The sequence below is a fragment of the Schistocerca piceifrons genome, chromosome 2 (assembly GCF_021461385.2).
Source record: "Schistocerca piceifrons isolate TAMUIC-IGC-003096 chromosome 2, iqSchPice1.1, whole genome shotgun sequence".
NCBI lineage: Eukaryota > Metazoa > Arthropoda > Insecta > Orthoptera > Acrididae > Schistocerca > Schistocerca piceifrons.
The window spans coordinates 58288780-58313494 of NC_060139.1; the positions used below are offsets into that span (position 1 = coordinate 58288780).

At 39.1% G+C, this 24715-nt stretch overlaps 1 protein-coding gene across 2 annotated transcripts in view; it reads left to right on the forward strand.

Moving 5' to 3' along the window:
* LOC124776677 overlaps window positions 1–24715 on the forward strand; it is a 170758-nt gene that overhangs the window by 98559 nt on the left and 47484 nt on the right. For both annotated transcript variants that reach the window (XM_047251779.1, XM_047251778.1), the window contains exon 6: window positions 9995–10116. In XM_047251779.1, coding sequence (XP_047107735.1) covers window positions 9995–10116 — 122 coding nt within the window. The remainder of the gene's footprint in view (window positions 1–9994; window positions 10117–24715) is intronic.

Consider the following 24715-nt stretch of genomic DNA (forward strand, 5'->3'; position numbering starts at 1 on the left):
TTCAATAAAAATATATTTTTATCAACATTACATGTGCTGCTATTGAAATAATGAACAACAATTAAATGTCATGTTGTATGTTTACTGAATCACAAAAAATGACATTACTTTCAGTGACAAAACTGTTTGTTCCATATGACCGGCTGAACTGAAATGGAACTCAGCTTTCCTATATCTGCTTTCTGGGAAAACCTTTCTGTACTCAGTTTGCAATAATATTGTTGCAGAAGAAGCCGAGTAGCACAGTCACTGTGGTATAGTGATTATGATACTAGACTGTTGCATGGAGGGTCGTGAGTTCAAAAATCACCTGTAATGTAAATTTTTAATGTCTGTATTCGGTTCGAGTACATTTTAGAAGTATGTCAAGAATCATTGGACTGGAATGTTCTCTAACTGTATATATACCGTAAGTGTTCTGGCCGGAGGCAGTTTGCTCCAGTTCTTGTATGTACAAGTGCTGAATAAATCTTCGTTAAGTGAAGTTAGTGTTCGTCATTCATCTAATTACACCTTCTTCTACATGACATTATTCTGGTGGAGGCGCTGGGTATTGGAATTCGTGATAGCGCACATTATCAACAATAGCGCACATTATCGACAACACAGTGGCTCCCATCAGGCCACGACAGAGCCGCCGTTTACGTGGTGAGAAATCTGAGTGCGAGCCATATTCAACAGATCACAATCTATCGGAGACAGAAGAAGAGGAGGAAGTTACGATGACAGCAACCCTGTGCCACCACATGAGACATTCTTCTGGGTTCTCTGGTGACGGTGGCCAAGATCCAAACAAGTGGCTGAAGGTATATGAGCGTATAGGCAAATTTAACAAATTGGTTATACTGTGTGTTTGGCTAACGTATTTTTGTACTTGGAGGGCACTGCCAAGCAATGGTATGAGAACAACGAGGAGAAGTTCTCAAGCTGAGAAGTATTCCAGGCAGAAGTGCACAGGTATTTCAGCAACACACAGCGACAGAAGTGCAAGGCTGAAGATATATTAAAGTGCAGGGCACAGCATCCAGGAGAAAGTGCAGCATCCTACATTCAAGACGTCTTGGAACTGTGTAAAATAATGGGTCCTAGAATGAAGGAGGAAGATAAGGTTGCACATCTCATGATGGGTGTTGCTGAGGACATGTATCAAGTCCTAGTCCTGAAGGAGGTTTCCACAGCAGACGACTTCATAAAATGGTGCCCGTGTATCAAGACAATTCATCAAAAAAGAATTACATGCAAGATGTTTGAATGGCTTCCAAACGTTGTGTTGATGTCTGTGATGGAGGAAGGAACTGATTTCACAAGTGTTCTTTGTCAGGTAGTTAGAGAGGAAGTTCAGAAGGCACTTGGATTGCAGGTGAGAAAAAAAACCGAGTCGCTTCAAGAAATCGTAAGGGAGGAAGAGGAACAGACATTGAACCTAACCTCTTGTCCTTCATTTCCCTTTAAAATGGTGAAAAAGACGAGACCCAGGCAAAGTTACATTCCTAAGATGCCGCATGAGGAACCTGTTTGGGCACTAAGGAAGACTGACGTCTGGTGGACTCAGGATAACCAACCAGTATGTTTCCACTGTGGACGACAGGGACATGTGGTATGCTATTGTCAAGAAAGGTGACGGATATTTGATGATGCCTGTGCCAGAAGACAGCAGACCAGTCTTAGCTGATGCCAGCTCCAGGATTACGAAGATGAACAGGAAGATGTGGGTGCAGGATGACGTAGGTCACCATTGCTGCAAGCAAACCACTGGAGAGGATGCTCCCAACATGCCGATCAAGGTCTCCATCACTGTTTAGAAGCTCCAGCCAATCACCTAGCCACTGCAACTTGGAAAACTAAAGGGTGTGGCCTTCCTTGGAGGTGAGGCCACCAAAGAGAAAAATCCTCCGCTGTCGATCACTACAAAAATGATAGGAAACTATGTCAATATCCTCATGGATGGCCAACCAACCCAAGCTCTTGTGTACTCTGGAGCATCATATTCAGTCGTTTCAGAGAAGTACCGTTGCCAGTTGCAGAAAACCGTGTTCGTCGACAACAAAGAAGAAAGGTGGCTAATGGGAAATATGTAAAACCTACAGGAAGATGTGTCATTCATGTGGGTATAAGTGGCCATAGACAGCTCTTAGAATTCATCATCTTACAAGAGTGTAGTCATGACGTCATTCTTGGATGGGACTTTTTGAAAGCTTCTCAGGCAATTATAGATTGTGGTCGCTCAAAGATTATACTAGACCAAATGAGATACTGTGGACAGGAAGATGCACATCCGAGTGTGTGGAGACTGTGTGCTGGATGAAGTGATCATTCCTGCGGTCAGCACTAGAAAGGCAACTGTCATGTGTCATGCCATGCATCAACCCATGGATCTTGTAGTGGAATGTAGGAGAAGCATACCACTGAAGAATAACTTGGTCATCCCAGCCTCTGTCGTCTCGTTTAAGAACGGATTCGGTGGATTGTGGATAGTTAACTGTCACCGAGAACCGCAGATCCTTCCAAGACGCAAGTGCGTAGCAAACGCTGAGCCGTTAATTGCCAAACAGCTGAGCATTATAGAAATCTCCCATGCCGAGTCTCTGGGCAAAATTGGCGCTACCACTATGAGACAAGATCTTCTAGTTCGACTATCACTAGATCTCACTAAGGAACAACAGAAGAAGCTACTTGCCATTCTTCGAGAGTTCTGTGAATGCTTCAATCCTCAGCTTAAGAGTAAATTAGACAAATAGATGGTGAAGCACCGGATTAGCACTGTAGACCATCAACCAATAAGCCAGAAAGCATGCCGTGTGTCAGAGACGAGGTAGAGAAAATGATGAAGAATGACATCATTCAGCTTTCGCAGAGCCCATGGTTGTCACCAGTGGTTCTCGTCAGGAAGAAGGATGGCAGTTGGCACTTTTGTGTTGATTACTTGATGCTTAATAAGATAACTAAACAGGATGTTTACCCCCTTCCACGAATTGATGATATACTAGATTGTCTGAAGGGGGCTAAGTTTTTCTTAACCATGGACGTGTACTCGGGATACTGGCAAATTGAAGTAGATGAGGCTGATCGTGAGAAAACTGCATTCATCACCCCTGAGGGCCTGTATGAGTTTAAGACAATGCGGTGTGGTTTGTGTAATGCACCAGCAACTTTTGAATGGATGATGGATAATCTTCTAAGTCACCTGAAGTCGACGATGTGTCTTTGTTATTTAGATGACATTATAGTGTTCTCAGAGACATTTGATGAACACGTAAAAAGACTGAGGGCCATTCTTAAGTGTCTCCAACAAGGCGGACTGAAACTTAATCCAGGAAAGTGTATCTCTGGAGCAAAAGAAATCAAAATACTTTGACACCTTGTGTCAAATGAAGGTGTGCGGCCAGACCCAGAAAAGTCAAACAATGGAAAATCCAGGATGGAATGTAAGAATACGAGAGAAGGAAAGTTGCTACTCACCATATAGCGGAGATGCTGAGCCGCGATAGGCACAATAAAAAGATTCACACAATCATAGCTTTCGGCCATTAAGGCCTTTGTCAGCAGTAGACACATATACAAACACGCACACACACAGTCATGCAAGTGCAACTTGCACACACATCTGCAGTCTCAGAGAGCTGTCTCAGAGAGCTGAAACTGAAGTGTAGTTTCAGCTCTCTGAGCCTGCAGATGTGTGTGCAAGTTGTGCTTGCGTGAGTGTGTGTGTGTGTGTGTGCGTGCGTGCGTGTATGTGTATCTACTGCTGACAAAGGCCTTATTGGCCGAAAGCTATGATTGTGTGAATCTTTTTATTGTGCCTATCGCGGCTCAGCATCTCCGCTATATGGTGTGTAGCAACTTTCCTTCTCTCGTATTGTTACAGACCGAGAAAAGGTGAGATCTGTAATGGAATTTCCTATGCCTAAAAGTATTAGAGATGTGAGAAGATTCCTCGGATTATGTTCTTATTACCGTCGTTTTATCTAAGACTTTTGTGTCAAAAGCCAGGCCACTCCAAGAGTTGTTAAAAGCTGATGCTAAATTTATCTGGGATGGTGCTCAACAAGATTCTTTTGATGTGCTGTGACAAGCTCTGATGACTGACCCTGTACTTGGTCTGTATGATGAGAGAGCACCTACAGAACTACACATAGATGCCAGTGGGTATGGGATCGGTGCTGTTCTGGTGCAAATTTCGGATGGAAAAGAGAGGGTTGTAGCCTATGCTTCTAAGACACTTACAAAATCCAAGAGAAACTACTCAACTACAGAAAGAGAATGTCTTGGTATGATCTGGGCCATGTGCAGATTTCGACAATGTCTCTATGGAAGGCCATTCACAGTTATTACAGACCATCATTCGCTTTATTGGTTGACAGGTCTTAAGGATCCAACAGGACGACTCGCCAGGTGGTCACTATGTCTTCAAGAGTATGACATTACCATAGTGTTCAAAAGTGGAAGAAAGCTGTAAGATGCTAACTGTCTCTCAAGAAACCCTGTACAAGACCATCAAGACTTTGATGAAGATAGTGACTGTCTCGCTGCACTCCAGGATCTCTCTGCTGAGCAGAAGAAGGACGCCAAGATAGCTCAAATTATGCTTGCCTTAAATCGGTCAGAGGAAGTGAAAGGACAATTTAAGGTAGTTAATGGATTACTTTGCAAGAAAAACTTTGATCTGTTTGGAAAGAGGTGGTTACCAGTGATGCCTAAACACACGCGCTTAGATGATCTACAGAAATTCCATGACACACCTGAGGCTGGACATGTTGGATTTATTAAGACATACGATACGATCCGCAAGAGATTTTTCTGGCCAGTTTTATTTAGGAGTGTCCGTCACTATGTGTCGCACTGTCGAGAGTGCCAGGGAGAAAGACAGTTCCTCAGAAACCACCTGGCCGACTCATACCAATTCCACCAGCCGAAACACCTTTCCAGCATGTTTGGATTGACCTCCTCAGACGATTTACAACATCTGCTAGTGGCAATAGATGGAATATTGTTTGCACTGATTATCTGACATGCTATGCCATTACAAAAGCTGTGAAAACAGCCAAAGCATTCGAGGTAGCCAAATTCATCGTGGAAGACATTGTACTAAAACACGGTGCCCCAGGGTTGTTAATTACGGATCAAGGGAAAGTTTTCCAATCGAATTTTGTGATAGAGATAAACCGTCAGTGCAACATTACTCATCACATGATGACTGCCTACCATCCGAAACCTTGGCCGACATGCTGTCAATGTTCGTCAGTGTTGAGCAGAGCAACTGGGATGGGGTGCTACCTTTCATGACATTTGCTTACAACACTACCAAACAAGACACCACAGGATTTACATCATTTTTCCTGGTTCATGTGTGTGAGGCAATGACGACAGTGGATGCTGTGTTTCCGTTACATCCTGATGACATGGACGACGACTACATCAACCAGGTGTTAACCAGAGCTGAGGAAGCTCGGTAGTTTGCTCGATTCCGCACGCTGCAAGCTCAAGAAAGCGATCACCGAAGGTATGACGCGAGCAACCACCCTGCTGTCTAGCAGCCTGGTAACCTCATCTGAATCTTCACTCCTGTTCGGAAGGTTGTTCTCTCTGAGAAGCTCCTCAGGTGCTACATTGGACCATACAAGGTTGTAAAACAGTTGTCTGATGTTACTTATGAAGTTGAAGATTTCGACCCCGACACAAGACGATGAAAGATCAGAGATACGGTCCACGTCCTTCAAATGAAGCCCTATAAGGATCCTGCAACCCAGGATAAATTTGAAGCTCCAGCGACAGGCAACAAGCGGAAAGGTGACGAAGAGCGAAGCGGCAAAGGCAGTTCTAAGAAGATCACCGCCAGGGCGAACATCAGTCATCGGGAGTCGGTGTATGCAGGACCGATGACTCGTTCGCGGACTAGGAAGACGTAACACTGTGACACTGTTGTCTTAAAGATGGAGCAATGTTGCAGAAGAAGTTGAGTAACACAGTCATCTTGGTATAGTGGCTATGATACTAGACTGTTGCGTGGAGGGTCGTGAGTTCAAAACTCACCTGTACTGTAAAATTTTAATGTCTGTATTCGGTTCAAGTACATTCTAGAAGTATCAACAAATGTCAAGAATCGTTGGACTGGAATGTTCTGTAACTGTATATGTGCCATATGTGTTCTGGCCTGAGGCAGTGTGCTCCGCACTCTTGTATGTGCAAGTGCTGAATAAACCTTCGTTAAGTGAAGTTAGTGTTCGTCATTCATCTTACTATACCTTCTTCTATGTGACAATATATATGCTACCTTTATGTACACAAGAGAAGCTTTGGTCATGATGACTATCCATTAATTATTAATTTGTTTAAATGATCTTAATTATTTAGTAATTTTGATAAAAAAAATCATAGAATTAATTTAACCCATGAGAACTCACATCTTTATGTTACGCGATTGCTCGCGTTTTGAGCATTTCGCTCACGCTCAACAAGCAGTCTGTAATGTACCTAAAATATGTAAATTAGTATGTTTCTTGTTATTTTTTTATAATAAAACACTCATATTTTAGTATTTAATGCATTTATTTGCAGTACACAACAATGAGTTTATCTATATGGTTGGTAATAATCCTAGGACAGTTACAGTTGCCAGTCTTCTGAGGCACTTGAAAAAACCACACACACACACAAAGAAAACGAGTATTTCTTACTATTTAACTTTTGTAACTTAATCTTCATAATATATCTGAGCTTTGCATGTATCACATAATATTACAGCATGTTCATTACACAAAAATTTTTGACAATGGATACAAGCCTTTTTGTCTTTGGTTTTTGCATTTTCTACATATACCACTGGATTTTTCAGCATCTGAAACTTCAGTTTCATTAGTAAATCATGCTGTGGAGGATGAGATAGGTTTTGAATTGTACACGTACGCATAATTTGTGGCCGTCTTAGCTCTAGAGCCAGTGTTTTCAAGTACTGTCTCCTAATAATAATCACATTTGTATTCTCTTTATGTATTATGTGACTGTTTATGCCAGTAATATTTAAAATTAAAAAAAAATAATCTCAATGTCACCTACATGCCAAGCCACAGAATATTCTTCTTTCAGTTGATCCACCACATCGACACCTCCTTTGTCCGATTATAATACGTGATGATTTCAGGTTTTGCATGTTCCCCAGTTATTGGACCAGTATGATAACTTTCATGGAGTGTACTTATCATAAGTACAACTTTTTTCTTTTTTTTCTTTGGTATGTAGGAAACCAGAACCTTGTTCTTATGAAAACTGAAGATACTGCTGAGTGTTGGTCTTATTATAGTATCAAGGAACAAAGGAGGGATTTCTTTTGTATTCTCCCTGAGAGCACCAACTAAAGTTGTTTGTTTTCTCATCAGTTCGTGAGCCAATGGAATCGAGGTGAAATAATTATCAGTTGTTATATTTCTACCAGTGTATAATATATCTTGTGATAAACGATTCCCGACAGCAGATGCAGTGTTATGGAATTTGTACGGGCAATTTGGCTGCTTGCCTGGGTAAATTTCTACTTTCTTGCATAAAAAGAATTTGAGTCACATAAAGCTTATACCTCGATTACATACTTGGCCAGTTTATTTTGCTATGTACATACGGAATTTACAGTGGCCTCGAAACACTTCTAACACATCAGTTGTTACATTTTCTCCTACCTGATAATTTGATTGACATTTTGCGACAAACGAATCAAATATTTCACGAATTGAGGCGATATTGTCATTCTTGGACATCTCTGAGCGGGTTTGAGTATTGTCAAACCTTGCAGTTGTCATCAGAAAAAGAAATTTAGTACTGCTCATAACGGCTCGAAAAATATCAGGAGCTGTGCCGTCTTTGTTCCACATTTCCTGCACGTTCAAATGATGCATTTTTTTTTGTACCAGCCATGTATAAAATGCCAGTAAACGCTTTCAGCTCTATAACATTGGTCTCTTTGTAATCCCTCTCTCTTGAAAACTGAACCTTGATTTTTTAAAATCTGAATATTAATTTACGTTACTATGTCGGTTAGCATTTCTTCACTTACAAAAAGAAGAAAACAGTCTACAGTATCTTTGGCGTCTTTTGCCACAGCTTTTATCTCTTGTCTACCAATAACAATATTATGAGATCTTGTCCTCACATTGGAATGTTCTTGATTGTAACTCCACTTCGTTTGTTTGTCTTTGCCTAAGTAAAATAACTGACCTTGTGCCTGGATGGATGACATTTTTACCTCATGACTGTTCTGTTTTGGTACGGTGGACGATGTTTACACTGTCTAGGTCACTTTGGTGTTATTGGCTCTAACAGACGCTACTGCACATCTTCTAGGTCATGTTCTTCTAGCCACGCCAGAATTCTTTCTTATAGTCTATCCATCTATAAAAATACAAGACAGTGTTAGTTTACTCATTGTGTAGATACTTAGCTACAGTAAATAATAAAATAAAAACCACAATAAACAAAGAGCAATGCACATAAAATGATATTTTAAGAACTATGAGTAACAAAATATATATATTTAAAAACAAAGATGATGTGACTTACCATACGAAAGTGCTGGCAGGTCGATAGAAACACAAACAGACACATACATACACACAAAATTCAAGCTTTCGCAACAAACTGTTGCCTCATCAGGAAGAGGGAAGGAGAGGGATAGACGAAAGGAAGTGGGTTTTAAGGGAGAGGGTAAGGAGTCATTCCAATCCCGGGAGCGGAAAGACTTGTGTGTATGTATGTGTCTGTTTGTGTTTCTATCGACCTGCCAGCGCTTTCGTATGGTAAGTCACATCATCTTTGTTTTTAAATATATTTTTCCCGCGTGGAATGTTTCCCTCTATTATATTAACAAAATATATACTTACATTGACACTCACACGATGAGGAAAATGCCGCATGGCGATGATTGGCCCAACCAAATGATATCTGTGAGTGACACCCATGTACTGGTGCTCTGACAACCGTTTGCACGGGTCGGGGGATGTACAAAGCCCAGCTACTGAGCGAATGAGGACACTGAAGGCATTGTTGACAAAATGCCGATAGTTTTAAAATTTGTGTGAGCAAAATGCTGACAATGCAATTGCTTGTGGGTTAAACAAGATTCATTCTTGTAGCCAGTATGAGGTGATGACATTTTCTCTTGGGCTGAGCAAAGCATTTTCAAGTTCTTGCTAAAAATGTGTACACCCCTTTTTTGCGCTGTCCTGGGCAAGTGGATTTGTGTAATTTCCTTGGCTGAGTCTACTGCCCATTGCCTGTGAATTTAGAGTAACAGGAGAATATAATCTCACTTGGTTCGTACTGTGCTGTAGCTAAGCTAAGATGCTAGCATTTGTAGCACATAACAGTGAAACATTGTTCTAAATGAAAATCCAATGAAATGGAGACACTAAACACAGAATGAAATAACACAGCATTTGTACATAACTAGGAACTGTTATGAGTTCAAAGAATCTGTGGAAGGGCAGATTCAACATTGTGGAAGGGCAGATTCCACTCTGTAAAGTTTTGTGTGAGGAGAATTCAGTGCTTATGCATGACATTGGATATGTGGGCAGTAAGTTTCTCTTAAATACAGCAAGCTGTAAAGATCATAGATTGTTGAAGTTTATTACAATCTTTTGCCAGAAGATCTTCAGGCATATATTACACCTTTTGGCACATCCATCGGCCAGTTCTGCACACTTGACTGTGGTTTACTGGATTCCAAACCATGTATGGTGTAGTGAAACTAATAAAGAATATGAGACCACTTGTAAAATGAGAGTACACAGAAATAGGATTGTAGAAATAGAAAAGGGAGAGAAAAATGAGAGAAGCAGTAAATTAGTCTTGCTTTCAAATATAGAATTTATTGTGAATTTGTAATAATGGAGACAAAGAAAAATATGAGATGAGATGTAGGTGAATTAACAATTTGTGACTATTTTCTCTTGTAAGAATTGACAACTGTAGATGAATCATTACTGATAATGCAACATGATTTTTTTAGAGACGTCTAGAGAAACACTGGATGTACTGACAGACTTTGCTGAAGAATTCTTTCTAAAGCTCACAAGGTTACTGCGAACAGCCGTAGATCATCAGTTGGAGACAGGGAGCACAGGATTTCCAGTAAGTATCACTATTCTCAAGTGAATGCTTTGTATCCAGGCAACTTTATAAACTATCTAAGTACTGAAACATCCCAAACATGCTTAAACTGAATCTTCATGTAAGGAATATTGTTGAAAGTGGTAATGCTTATTCTATGACGTGCTAAGAAGCATTGCAGCCTGCTAAATAAACTGTAGCAGAAATTACTAATTAAGCATCGCAAACTAATATATGGGAATAAAGTTTTAAATTACACAACAATGTCAAGAACAGCACCTTAATAATAATAATAATAATAATAATAATATTTATTCAGCATCAAATAACCAGTGCTATCCGTAGAACAATACAATTTCTTCTGAATATGCCAAATAAGAGTATTGAAGTTTAGAATCTAAAAATTACAGTTTACCAAAGTAACTTACATATGCAGGTGTAATAATACAGTTTTGAGTCCTTCCCAAATCTGACTAGCTGTATACTGGGCTGGTACCCTTGACCCCCCCCCCCCCCCCCCCCCCTCCATGCCGCGTTCAGTCACATGTTTCATTAACATTTAGAAAATGTTTGCATACTTTCATGTGGGACAACAGTAGATGCAAACAGTTGGATGCTCAAATTCTATGGGAGGTGAGTCAACAGGAGGGTCATCTGGCCACCCTCGACCAGTAATATTGCCAAATCCAATAATGAATATGCCAGCCGCTTGATGATTCTGTATAAAGGCCAGGAAAAAGAGAACACAATTTACATTTGTTAATGTGTAAGGACATTACTATATCTACTGTTTACTTGTATATGCAGTTGTATTATAATTTTCAGGTTGCTACATGTTTCACATTTATTAATTTACAAGGACTATGTTAGGAGCTTTGATGGAAACCCAGTTCTAAGCAAAGAAGGGAAAGCAGAAAGGTGGAAGCAGTATATAGAGGGTCTATACAAGGGCGATGTACTTGAAGACAATATTATGAAAATGGAAGAGGATGTAGATGAAGATAAAATGGGAGATATGATACTGCGTGAAGAGTTTGACAGAGCACTGAAAGACCTGAGTCGAAGTGAGGCCCCCGGAGTAGACAACATTCCATTAGAACTACTGACAGCCTTGGAAGAGCCAGTCCTGACAAAACTCTACCATCTGGTGAGCAAGATGTATGAGACAGGCGAAATACCCTCAGACTTCAAGAAAAATATAATAATTCCAATCCCAAAGAAAGCAGGTGTTGACAGATGTGAAAATTACCAAACTATCAATTTAATAAGTCACAGCTGCAAAATACTAACACGAATTCTTCACAGACGAATGGAAAAACTGATAGAAGCTGACCTCAGGGAAGATCAGTTTGGATTCCGTAGAAATGTTGGAACATTTGAGGCAATACTGACCCTAAGACTTATCTTAGAAGAAAGATTAAGGAAAGGCAAACCTATGTTTCTAGCATTTGTAGACTTAGAGAAAGCTTTTGACAATGTTGATTGGAATTCTCTCTTTCAAATTCAGAAGGTGGCAGGGTAAAATACAGGGAGCGAAAGGCTATTTACAATTTGTACAGAAAGAAGATGGCAGTTATAAGGGTCGAGGGACATGGAAGGGAAGCAGTGGTTGGGAAGGGAGTGAGACAGGGTTGTAGCCTATCCCCGATGTTATTCAATCTGTATATTGAGCAAGCATTAAAGAAAACTAAAGAAAAATTCGGAGTAGGTATTAAAATCCATGGAGAAGAAATAAAAACTTTGAGGTTCGCCAATGACATTGTAATTCTGTCAGAGACAGCAAAGGACTTGGAAGAGCAGTTGAACGGAATGGACAGTGTCTTGAAAGGAGGATATAAGATGAACATCAACAAAAGCAAAACAAAGATAATGGAATGTAGTCGAATTAAGTCGGTGATGCTGAAGGAATTAGATTAGGAAATGAGACACTTAAAGTAGTAAATGAGTTTTGCTATTTGGGGAGCAATATAACTGATGATGGTCGAAGTAGAGAGAATATAAAATGTAGACTGGCAATGGCAAGGAAAGCGTTTCTGAAGAAGAAAAATTTGTTAACATCGAGTATAGATTTAAATGTCAGGAAGTCGTTTCTGAAAGTATTTGTATGGAGTGTAGCCATGTATAGAAGTGAAGCGTGGACGATAAATAGTTTAGACAAGAAGAGAATAGACGCTTTCGAAATGTGGTGCTACAGAAGAATGCTGAAAATTAGATGGGTAGATCACATAACTAATGAGAGAAGAGGAGTTTGTGACACAACTTGACTAGAAGAAGGGATCGGTTTGGTAGGACATGTTCTGAGATATCGAGGGATCACCGATTTAGTATTGGAGGGCAGCGTGGAGGGTAAAAATTGAAGAGGGAGACCAAGAGATGAATACACTAAGGGGATTCAGAAGGATGTAGGCTGCAGTAGGTACTGTGAGATGAAGAAGCTTGCACAGGATAGAGTAGCATGGAGAGCTGCATCAAACCAGTCTCAGGACTGAAGACCACAACAACAACAAATGTTAATGTTGTGACTTTTTTATTCATCTTAAATTTGCTGAAAATTACTTACATAGAGACTTCAGAAAGGAATTTACACATACTAAGACCATTGCACAACAAGAATGGTGCATTATCAGAAGCAAGTGCATGTTTCTTGTTTCCTGGAGACACATTTATGGATAACAGATGCATCACAATGTGTGGGTGTAATGGCACTGCAACTGGAATTGTGCTCCAAAGTTGAAGGGTTCAGGACAGTAGGATTTTTGTGGGCAAAACAGCTAAATTTCACACGGGTTCCCCACGAAATTCTGGTGTTACACGGACCAAATGCAATGTTGCATCCAACCACAGTTAAATGGTGCCAACAATTTGACCGAGGCCGCAAGACGTGGTTGATGCTGATTGTGAAGGAAGACAATCAACTTCCTGTACAGAGAACATCCACGAATCTAGAAACTGATTTTCAACAGTTTCAGAGGGACTACCACAGACGTTGCACAAAGGATGCGCATCTCAATAGGTGATGGTCGTTCCATCATCTGAGATTGTTTGCAGTATCAGCAATTGTGCTCGCACTGGGTTCCATGGTCACTGTTGCCTGCATACAAAAGAGCAAGATTTATGGTGTCTCTGGACTTGGTGCTGTGGAAGGCAATGGTTTCCTAAGCTGCATTATTACAGGCAATGTAAAGTAGGTTCATCATTTCCCACTCGATCTGTGAAATAGAAGCACACCTCCTCGCCTCCATGGAAGAAATACGAAGTCGCGCCATCAGCAGAGAAGGTCATGTCAACCATGTTCTGTGAATGTGAATGAGTTGTGTACGTGGAGATCATGGTAAATGTCACACACATATCCATCCGCACATATACAGACACAAGCAATATGTCTGCTTGTGTCTGTATATGTGCAGATAGATATGTGCGTGTGTGTGCGAGTGTATACCTGTCCCTTTTTCCCCCCAAGGTAAGTCTTTCCACTCCCGGGATTGGAATGACTCCTTACCCTCTGCCTTAAAACCCACATCCTTTCATCTTTCCCTCTCCTTCCCTCTTTCCTGATGAAGCAACCGTGGGTTGCGGAAGCTGAAATTTGTGTGTGTGTTTGTGTGTTTTTTGTCTCTATCAACGTACCAACGATTTCGTTTGGTAAGTTACAGAATCTTTGTTTTTAGATATATTTTTCCCACGTGGAATGTTTCCCTCTATTATATTCATGTACATTTATACTGTAATATTAAGCACACCCTATTTTGGAAACAGGTTACAACATGATTCTCTGGATTTGGCATCACAAATAATTCTGACAATTTTTTCATGCGTGTTTGTAATGTGTTTAGATTTGCTTGTATTGGTGCAACCCATTTTACTACTGCCTGGTTCTTTTGATAAGAACTGTGCACAATATGCAGTTTGTAACACATACATGTCTTTACAGTGTTTGCTAATCATATTTATGGCAAATATATTTTTAGATATCTTACAGGCTAAGGGATCTATATACAAGTCCCATCTGAGATTGTTCTGGATTGTGATGCCGAAGAAATTTGCCCACTTTTCCTTTTAACTATGCCATTCCCTAAAGATCATATAATTTTCTTCCAAACTCGTATTCGTTTCTTGGTATTTAATTCTATTATTAGTCTTTTGGAATTTGCATTTGAATGGCTTTCATTGAAATACTGAACTATTTCCTTGGTAATACTGTTTCACAACAGCTCTGTCCACCCCGATATCTGAATGAATGGTCAGTGTGACGGACTGCCGTCCTAAGGGGCTTGGGTTCGATTCCCGGGTGGGTCAGGGATTTTCTCCACTCAGGGACTGTTGTTGTGTTGTCATCATCATTTCATCTCCATCCGGTGCGCAGGTCGCCCAATGTGGCGTCGAATGTAATAAGACCTACTCCGAGGCGGCCGGACCTGCACCGTAGGGGGCCTCTCGGCCAATGATGCCAAATGCTCATTTCCATTTGACAACAGCTCTAGATTCTCACAGCTTCATGTTTGCACAGAGTTGGTATATCGTCTGCATGCAGCTTTTTTGAGTTGGAAGAACAGTTTTTTTATTTCATTAATGTAAATCAAGAAGTGAAGGGGTCCTAACACAGACCCTCTGGGCTTCGATATTTGATAGATGCTTTAAGCATCACAAAATTGTTTCCTGTTACTCATATGTGATTTTATCAATTCATAGCCCGTACCTCTTAATTACCAGTTTCCATAACTTGTCAAGTAATATGATGATACAATCAAATGCCTTTTCAAGTTTAAGAAACACTTCAGTATCATACTCTCCGTTATCTGTGGCAGTTATTATCTTGTAAATTAAACATCCTTATGTTGCTGATGTTGGTTATTCTCATTCTCAAATGCAAGGTTGTATTGATTCAGAAGCATAATTAGCTTAGTATAGATAACTGTCTTAATTACCTTGGGAAACGGAGGCAAGGTTAAGATTAGTCTGTTGTTTTTAATTATAGATTTATCACCTTTATTGTAAATTGTGGTTACTTGTGATATTTTTAGATTGTTTGGGACACTACTTGACTCATTTTTACATCATTTACTGCTGTAGCCATGGCATTAAACATATTGTTTGTGCACTTTCTCAATGTGGTGGTGGAGAACTCATTATAGCCTGCTGATTTTGAGTCTTTCATGACCTGACTATGTATGCTGTGCTGTTAGTTGGGACCATACTTTTAACACATTTGAAGACCAAGCTGGAGCAAAGTTCGGGCAAAATTTTATGTTAAAAAGACTGCACTCGAGTATAGGTCGGGCTATGATTTTCTCGACGCACGAATCACCTATTGCTTGAAAACTGAACTCATGTTGTATGAGAACAATGTATGGATGTCCAATGACCTGCCCATTGACTGGTGCTGACTTCTCTTGTCAATTTCTAGAATTATTTTGAAGGAAACATTAGCAAATGTAACAGTTACAGTCGTGAAAGGCTGAGCCAAGATGGTCGCTGTGACATAATTTCCTGCATGTACTCGTGAGTGCAGTTTGCTGTAAATCTGCTACAAATATGTCACATTTATTGAGTGAGCAAGAAATGTTGAAAGCTGAAGTGGAAGAAATTGCTTAATAACTCATCATGCACTTTTTTCTTGGGTGGGCAGTAATAATTTCTGTCATCATTATTTTAAAATTTGTAATCTCTCAAAGAACTAAAATAAATATGAAAAATAAATCTTGAGGTTTGGCTCTTTTTTAGTATGGCTTACTCTTGAAGATATATCAAGTACATAAGTGCCAGTAACATTTAAAATAAAATCATAAATTGCTAGTCTCCTAGGCTTAGTATACTTCTAAGTGGCCAGTCTCCAAAGTGTTAGCCGTAATGCCCTATTTCTATGCTTTGCAATAGACAGAAAATATGTGTTAAACACATTTGCATTCTGATGTCGGCATTTGATATTATTTCATTTAAGGTTGATGGTAATGTCGACTAGGTGATTAGTCCTTACAATCCTTAAATATATCAACAAAAATAAACAATTTTTGAAAATATAATGTTATTTCTTCAGTCTCGAGTTTCTTCACAGTAACTTCTTTTCTTCACTTCCTTTTAGTTTTCTGCTCTTTCATTTTCTGATCTGTCTAGTTTTCGCTGCCACCCTCCCACCTCTATCACATACAATGCACTTAGCTTTTTGCTATTATTAACACATGCATGATTGTTTGACAGTAAGCTCTGTCCTGTGTATTCCATCTTTGAGCTCTCAGGTTTTCAAAGCTCATCGGGTGCAGTCTTCAACAATGAATCTTTACTTCTCATTCTGTCCAGTGAGTCTCCGACCCGGGCTTCTAGGTGACTTTTCCATACTCTACCCTTTTCCAAAACCTTACCAATCCTTTTCCTTCACCCCTATTTCTTCCCCTTCCATCCTTGTGCCAGAGGAGAAGCCACTGGCTCCAAAAACTTGCAGAACTTTAATACCTTTTATATGTATGATATCCTACCACCACTTACAATACATAAATCTATTTATAATTTTCTGAACAGCTGTGACACAGGTACTTGAATTTCTGAACATGGTGGCTGCATACTTTCTTCTGGTTTCTAACATTACATCTTTGTTATAACCCTTTTGTGGACATTGGGGCTTAGCATCCAGCTTCCTTGACAGGCTAAGGGGGCATGGGTACTGTGCGCCTTGTTGCGGATGGCTTCCTCAAACTTATGTCCACTGCAGGCTTCAACCACTAATCACATGTTCCGTGTGTGTGGAACCACTCTTCACTAATATTCTTTACAAATCGGCGCCATAGTATACAGTCACAGTGGTAGGAGATTTTGATAACCATGAAAGAGACATTCATATCTAATCTAAGCTTTCTGTGACAAGTTAATCCTGGGCTGAGAAAAAGTTAGTTTAGAAAAATGATAAGAGATTTTATGCTTGTGACTAGAAAATTCTGTGACAAAAACTCCGAACCAATACATTTCAAGATATAAGGTTTTAAAGTGAACAGTTCCTAGTGAAGGCACCCAAAACTCTCACGATCTTGCTCCGTGTGGCAGCTAGTGTTGCTGAGAAACTGCATGTATTTTGCTACACAGTTTGTCTTTTGAAACATATGATGAATCAGTTCTGTACGATAATTCATTAGCTTCTAAGTTATATGTATGTTTTTTGTCATGTGTACTTTGTAGATTAGGAAATAAAATTACAGTTCTTGGCTTTGCTTGCCGTTCTTTGTTCCGCATGGCTGTTAGAGTTGTGGAGAAACTACAAGTATTTTGCTACACTGTTTGGCTTGTGAAACTTACGGCACTTCATTTGTGTAGGATAATTCTTGCCCTCCAGATTATATGCAGTGAAACCTCGCATATACACTTTTCAATGGACTTCTAAAAAATGGTGTAAAATACAGGAAAATGTAAGACGTGGTAAATAATGCTTTAAGCTGTAAAAGTTATGTATAAGATACCCTCTTGCACCTTATGTGTGATATATGTAAAGCAACAAAATATTTGTGAGGGACTTGTTTATTATCAAATAAAAACCACTAAGGTAACTGGAACTGGTAACTGTTTGGGAAGTAGAAACATTTGACTCAATTCCATACATCAAAATGAATGTTTTTGGAGAGCCTGCAGCTGTCATTCATTACGTAGAAACCCACACATGCAAACTATTACTCACATTGTGTGTTTGTGTAATATCACAAAAAATGCATGTGTAAATACTGCACTTGACAACGAGAATAAATTCTCAAAACAGGTTTTGCTCAGCACGCAGTAGGATTTTATAACATATACTGTGTTTGAATATTATGAATTACCTTGAGGAAAATGATCTGTTGACACATAGTCAGCACGGATTCAGAAAATATTGTTCTTGTGGAACACAATTAGCTCTTAATTTTCATGAAGTAATGAGTGCTATGGACAGGGACTATCAAATTGATTTCATATTCTATATTTCCAGAAGGCTTTTGATACTATCCCTTGCATTCCACTTGTAATAAATCAAGTTGTGTGCCTATAGTGCATTGTCTCAGTTGTGAGGCTGGATTCATGATTTTCTGTGAGTTAGGTCACAGTTAATAGTAATCGATGGAAACTCATCAAATAGAACACAACTGACATCTGGCATTCCCCAGGAAATGTTAGTGGCCCTCGGCTGTTCATGATCTGTCTAAATGATTTAGGAGACAATCTAAGTAATTATCATAGATTGTTTGCAGATGATGCTGTCATTTACCATCGTATAAAGTTATCAGGAGGTCAGAGACAATTGCAAAATGACATAGACAAGATAATTGTATGGTGTGAAAAGTGGTAAGTGACCCAAAATAATGAAAAAAAAAGTGAAGTTATCCACATGAGTATGAAAAGGAATCCATTAAATTTCAGTTACGAGATAAATCACACAAATCTAAAGGCTGTCAGTTCAACTAAATATCCAGGAATTACTATTACGAACAGCTTAAACTGGAATGACCATATGGATAATGTTGTGGAGAAGGCAAACCAAATACTGTGTTTTATTGGCAGAACAATTAGAAGATGCAACAGGTCCATTAACGAGACTGCATACACTATGCTTGCCTGTTTCCCACTACAGTGCTGCCGTCCGGTATGGGATTTTCAACAGGTTGGGTTAATGGAGGACATTGAATAAGTTCAAAGAAGGGCATCTTGTTTTGTATTATTGTGAAATAGGAGAGAGATTGTCATGGATATGATAATCCGAGTTGGGTTTGCAGTCATTAAAATAAAGGAGCTTTTTGTTGCAGAGGGATCATTTCATGAAATTTAAATCTCCAGTGTTCTCCTTTGAATGTGAAAATATTTTGTTGGCACCCACTTACGTAGAAAGAAATGATCATTGTAATAAAATGAAAGAAATCAGAGCTTGCACGGAAAGACTTAAGTGTACGTTGTTCCCCTTATGCTGTTAGGAATTGGAATGGTAAAGAAACAAGGTGAAAGTGGTTCGGTGAACCATTTACCAGGCACTGAGTTGTGAATTTCAGGGTAATCAAGTAGACGTAGAGGTAGAGTTATAATGTTGTCAGTGCATGAGAGTGAGTTAGTTACATGTTCCATAGATACTTTAACACTGGACTCGCATTCGGGAGAATGATGGTTCAAACTCGCGTCCGGACGTCCTGATTTAGGTTTTCCGTGATTTCTCTAAATTGGTTCAGGCAAATGCTTTGATGGTTCCTGTGAAAGGGAACGGCTGATTTCCTTCCCCATCCTTCCCTAAACCGAGCTTGTGCTTCGTCTCTAATGACCTCACTGTTGACAGGATGTGAAACACTAATCTCCTCCTTCCATAGCTCCTTTGAATGATTCTTTTATCAAAATGATGTGGAAGGAGTCAGTTTACAGGATATGTATACATGATTACTGTTGAAATTAATCAACACATTATAATTTTATTCCTACTCATGCAAGTACACTTAAATTTTTTTTCCAGCTCTCACTTTACAGCCAGCAAATACTTACTGAAGACAAAATTTGATTTCCGTAACATAAGATTAAATTGTCCATTAGCACACAAAGCCAAACAATAGTAGTTCCTGATTAATATTAATGTAAGTCTAGTGTGACTGCTTCATTGTTCATGACTACTGCTATTATATTATCAAACAGAGTTCCATTTAAGACTTGTTGTTGTTGTTGTGGTCTTCAGTCCTGAGACTGGTTTGATGCAGCTCTCCATGCTACTCTATCCTGTGCAAGCCTTTTCATCTCCCAGTACCTACTGCAACCTACATCCTTCTGAATCTGCTTAGTGTATTCATCTCTTGGTCTCCCTCTACGATTTTTACCCTCCACGCTGCCCTCCAATACTAAATTGGTGATCCCTTGATGCCTCAGAACATGTCCTACCAACCGATCCCTTCTTCTGGTCAAGTTGTGCCACAAACTTCTCTTCTCCCCAGTCCTATTATGGTGGTGGAAACCACATGCTCATCAAATAGAAGCACTATATGGAAATGGTGGTGGAAACCAGGTGCTCGTCAAATAGAAGTGCTATATGGAAATGTTATACGAGCTCATGTAGTGCAGGTAAGAGATCCATCACTCTAGTTGCAGAGTACCTCGGAAAGCATGCCAGCCACTATCCAGACAATTTCCAGGTAAACAGCAATGGTGGTCATAGTTATCTTTATGAAGACAGATTTGGGTAATAGCAGCTAGTGAAAGAAAAACTGAGAGCGAGCCAACCCCTGCTCTGGAATTTCACCTGAGTGGCCTGTAATATTGGTGGATTCATGGCGGGTGGACATTGCATCTAAATCTATATCTACATAACTACTCTGCAATTCACATTTAAGTGCCTGGCAGAGGTTTCATCAAACCACGTTTGGACTATTTCTCTACTGTTCCACTTTCTAGTTGTGCATGGAAAAAATGAGCACTTGAATAATTCCGTATGAGCTCTGATGTCTCGTATTTTAGTATGGCAGTCATTTCTCCCTATATAGGTAGATGTAAGTAAAGTACTTTCGCATTTGGAGGAGAAAGTTGATGGTTGAAATTTGTCATTAAGTTTCTCTTTTCCGCTGAAGGCAAAGCAAAAGATCATAGAGAGTGACTGACTTTATTAATAAGCTCATTTATACACCAGTGTGTTGTTAATCTCTCCATTATTTATTTGGCCATTGTGCGTTTAAAGTTTTGTGAATAAATTTGGATTTAAGTTTGGAGTGATGGGTAATAATTGGAGGGATTACTCTGCCACATTGTCCAGCATTTTGCTACATTTTGATGATTATCACAAATGTTTAGGTTGTGAACATAGTCTGTGGTGTGTGTAGCTACAAGATTATGTCTTACAGTTTTCTGAATTAGGTATGTCTGTGGTATTTTTGTTTGCTGCAGAATTGTTTACATTGTCTTTGCCATTAATATTGAAAGTATTAAGTGTGCTATTCTTATTTGCATTTTACCTTGGATGTACTTCATTTTTGTCTTTAAGTAATAAGTTCTTCTTAGTGATTGAACTTCATCAAATGTGACACTATTACAGGGAGTGACACTATTACAGGGAATAAATTGGTAGAACTGAGGGGTATTACAGAGCCAGTTGCTGTTTCACTCTTTGCAGTTTATAGTTAACAAGGTTACAAGGTTGTTTAAGTGAAACAAATTTCATGTGTAATGGTCTTTATAAAGTTTGGATGCATTATTTACTGCAAAAATGATGAATTTTGAACACAGTTTATAGATTTGTGGATTTATTAGTCATTTCTTTGTGGACACATGGCCAACTTTGGAAGATCATGTCTAAATGGCACGTCAACTACCTTTGGTACTATGCAATATCGTTTATTCTTTGGAGCATTTATTAGATGTTGCATGTTGTTGCAAGCTACATTGTTTATACGTTTTCAATTTTCACAATATCAGAAGTGCATGTTTTGGAAGTGGTGTTGTGAGTGTTTTTCAGCATAAAACTTGTGTTAGCTAAGGGTAAACATAATTTAAACATGTGATGTTTGTGCGTCTTCATTTCAAAAACAAGATAGATTTTGGCCCAGGTTGTTGCCCAGGATGATTGTACTGAACTGTCACCACATGACTTTGGTCTCCCTTAAAATTTCCTATCTCCTTCCATTTTGTTTTGGGACTTGGTGATGGACAACTTTGAGTTTCTGGGCTTTTCTTTGCATTGTTTACAAGTTAATATAGGTTTTACCTATGGTAGATTTTACTGGTGATAGATACGGTTGCAATTTACCTTTTGATCTGCTGGTAATAAGAACATTATTACAAAACTTCTTTTTTGAAGCACAAGGATCATGATTCTTGTTCACAATTGTGATTTTATTCACATTTCTAACTACATTCTAATCACTTGAACACAGTACTCTGATATTGTGTTGATCAGTTTTTGAGTCAGTTTTTTCTTCGCTAGTTCAAATCTCGTCGAGAATCTTCAAATTCGATATATTAATTTCTATTTTCTGAAATGTCAAAGATCCTTGTAATTGTTATCCAGTTTGTTCTTAACACATGTACCACATTACCACTAATCTTTTTCGTTAATATACTTGAGATTTATTTTCACACTATCATAATGCCAACACCAGCATCCTTTGCATAAAATTTCTCTTACGACCTTTCTTGAGTACATACTACATACGAAACAGTCTCATAATAACAGAATCGAGGGCCTTTCTTTTGCTGTCTTACTTAGTGCCATCTTAATCAACTCCGTTGGCTTATGTGCACTACAATACTTTTCACTATACTCATAACATAGCATCCTAATAGTATGTCACAATGAGAATTTTTACAATTTCAAATGTGCGAAAGATTTGTCAGTGTAGAGGGCATCAAAAACGGGTCTCAGGAGTCTTTTATTCCTTTTTATAAAGAACATTTAACAAAGTAACATTACTGGACACGAACCACACTACAAAAACTACACAATGTCTATTTTACAAGCTGAAAATGGCCATTTCTTGAATGGCATCTTATTTAGCTAATTTACAAACTATTAAGTTGTTGGGAGAGTGTAGATTAACAGGAGAGAAGTCATAGAGACAAGAGTAACTGTGACCTTATTTAGAAACACTGAGAGAAACTTTCCTTCAGCTCCTGAATTGGAAAATTTACGTAGTGAAGGATTACACACATTGTGTGTCATGCCAACTGCAAACTGTATATTCACGTTACCTCCATCAGTGTAACAGAAAGAATGAACAGTCACAGATGAACTCTTTTATATTGTTCCCATCCAGCATTTGGTTTCTGAACAATGCGACAGAGTACCCCCAAGCTATTTGAATAATTTTTTCCAACATCAATGATGATCACATTTTTAGCATTCTGTAAGCTCTACATGCCTCGTGAGTGTTGGATGCTGGTGAAGATAAAAGTTCAGCAGCAGACAGACCATCTGTACGGAAATGTTCGGATAGAGAGAGATGTCATCAATGATCACGAGCAAAGTTTGTGTTGAGAATGGGAAAGGCACTGATTATTGCTCATTCAGGGAAAAGGTGGTGTCTTTAATATGAGAGGGAAGTTTTTGTTTAATGGGTTGCTGATGTTGAAACAACTATCATCTGTGGGGTGGCCAGGGTGGTTGTGTTTTTTAATCTTGGAAGAACGAGAAAGTACTTGTATGTAGTGTGAATTAAGTAAGAAGCGCTGTTGAGTCAGACATGAGTCCTTTGAAGAAGCCTAAGTTTTTAAGGAGAGAGTGTAGATCAATTTGAACCAGGAAGATGGAATCCTAATAGCAAATGTAGCAGTAGCAGGGATTTCCCCCTGACTAGTACCACAATGGTTCACCTCTTTGTCTACTTTGGAGGTAATGATGGAATCATTAGTTTTGGTTGAACAAACAATCCGAGATTTAGCAGTGGATGGTTTAAGCCATCATTGCCTTACTATGTTGGTACTGTGAACAACTGCAACGAAGGGAAAAATACAGCTGATATTTTCCTCAAGGGCATGCAGCTATAATTTATAGCTTAAGAATAATGGCATGCTCTACAGTAAGATATTCTGGAAGTAAAATGGTGCCCCATTTGGATCTCTGGGCTGGGGCTACTCAGGAGAGTGGAATTGTACATGTGGGAGTGTAGAATGTTAGGTCTGTTTACCAGATAGGTAGGTAAGAGAATTAAAAAAGTAAAGAAATGGGTGGTTGGAGTTAGGTCTAGTGGAAATTTGTGAAGTGTGAAGGCAGGGAGAATGTAATATCTGATCATGTGATGAAGGTTTGTAAATACAAAATCAAGTAGGAGTAATCCAGGAGTAGCTGTAATAATTATAGTATTAAATGCATAAAACAGTCACAAAGTCTCAGATATAGATTTCCTGTCTAATAGCTTCCAGGGGCAAGTAATGTTTGATTTTCAGTATTTCATATGATTATTGATTGAATTAAAAATTTTAAATGCTCTCCTAATCTACTGATTAAAAGGTGTAATATTATGTTAAATGTTTAACACAATAAGTCAAGTATTAAAATTAAAAAACTGTGTACAGATCTTGAGGCAGTGTAACTCACGGCTACTAATTGTCCAGAGTATATTCATATAGTATTTGAGAATGAGACCACTTAATGACTTCCAATAAACTTAAGACACAGTTTCTAATCTTTTCGAAACTTTTTCTCACTAACATTCCCCTCAAAATAACAAAAGGGAAAAAAGTTTATTGCTTACTACATTTCCACAGTGTACGCAGTAAAATTTCATCAGGTATGATGTTCTTTCAGTTGACATAGTGAAATATTCCCACTTCAGCCCCTGTAATCTCATGAAAGTCTAATAGGTGGCAGCACTATATGTAGCCTTCAAAATGTCATGTGTAATGGAGGGGTATTCCAAGCAGAGGGCTGTCAGTGTGTTTCTCTTGGTGGAAAGCCAGAGCATCACAGATATTCATAGGTGCTTTTAGAATGTGTAAGGAGACCTAGCAGTGAATAAAAGCACAGTGAGTCATTGGGCCAGGCATCTGTCATCATCACAACGAGGTCGTGCAGACCTGTCCTTCCTCCGATCCCCCACATGGTGGCTGGCCACACACAGCTGTGACTCCTGCAGTGTTGGACTTCAGTGTGTTCATCACCACAAAAATGCAAATGAACTTGCACTTCTCCTTGACAATGGAAGGCCTCTAACAAGTC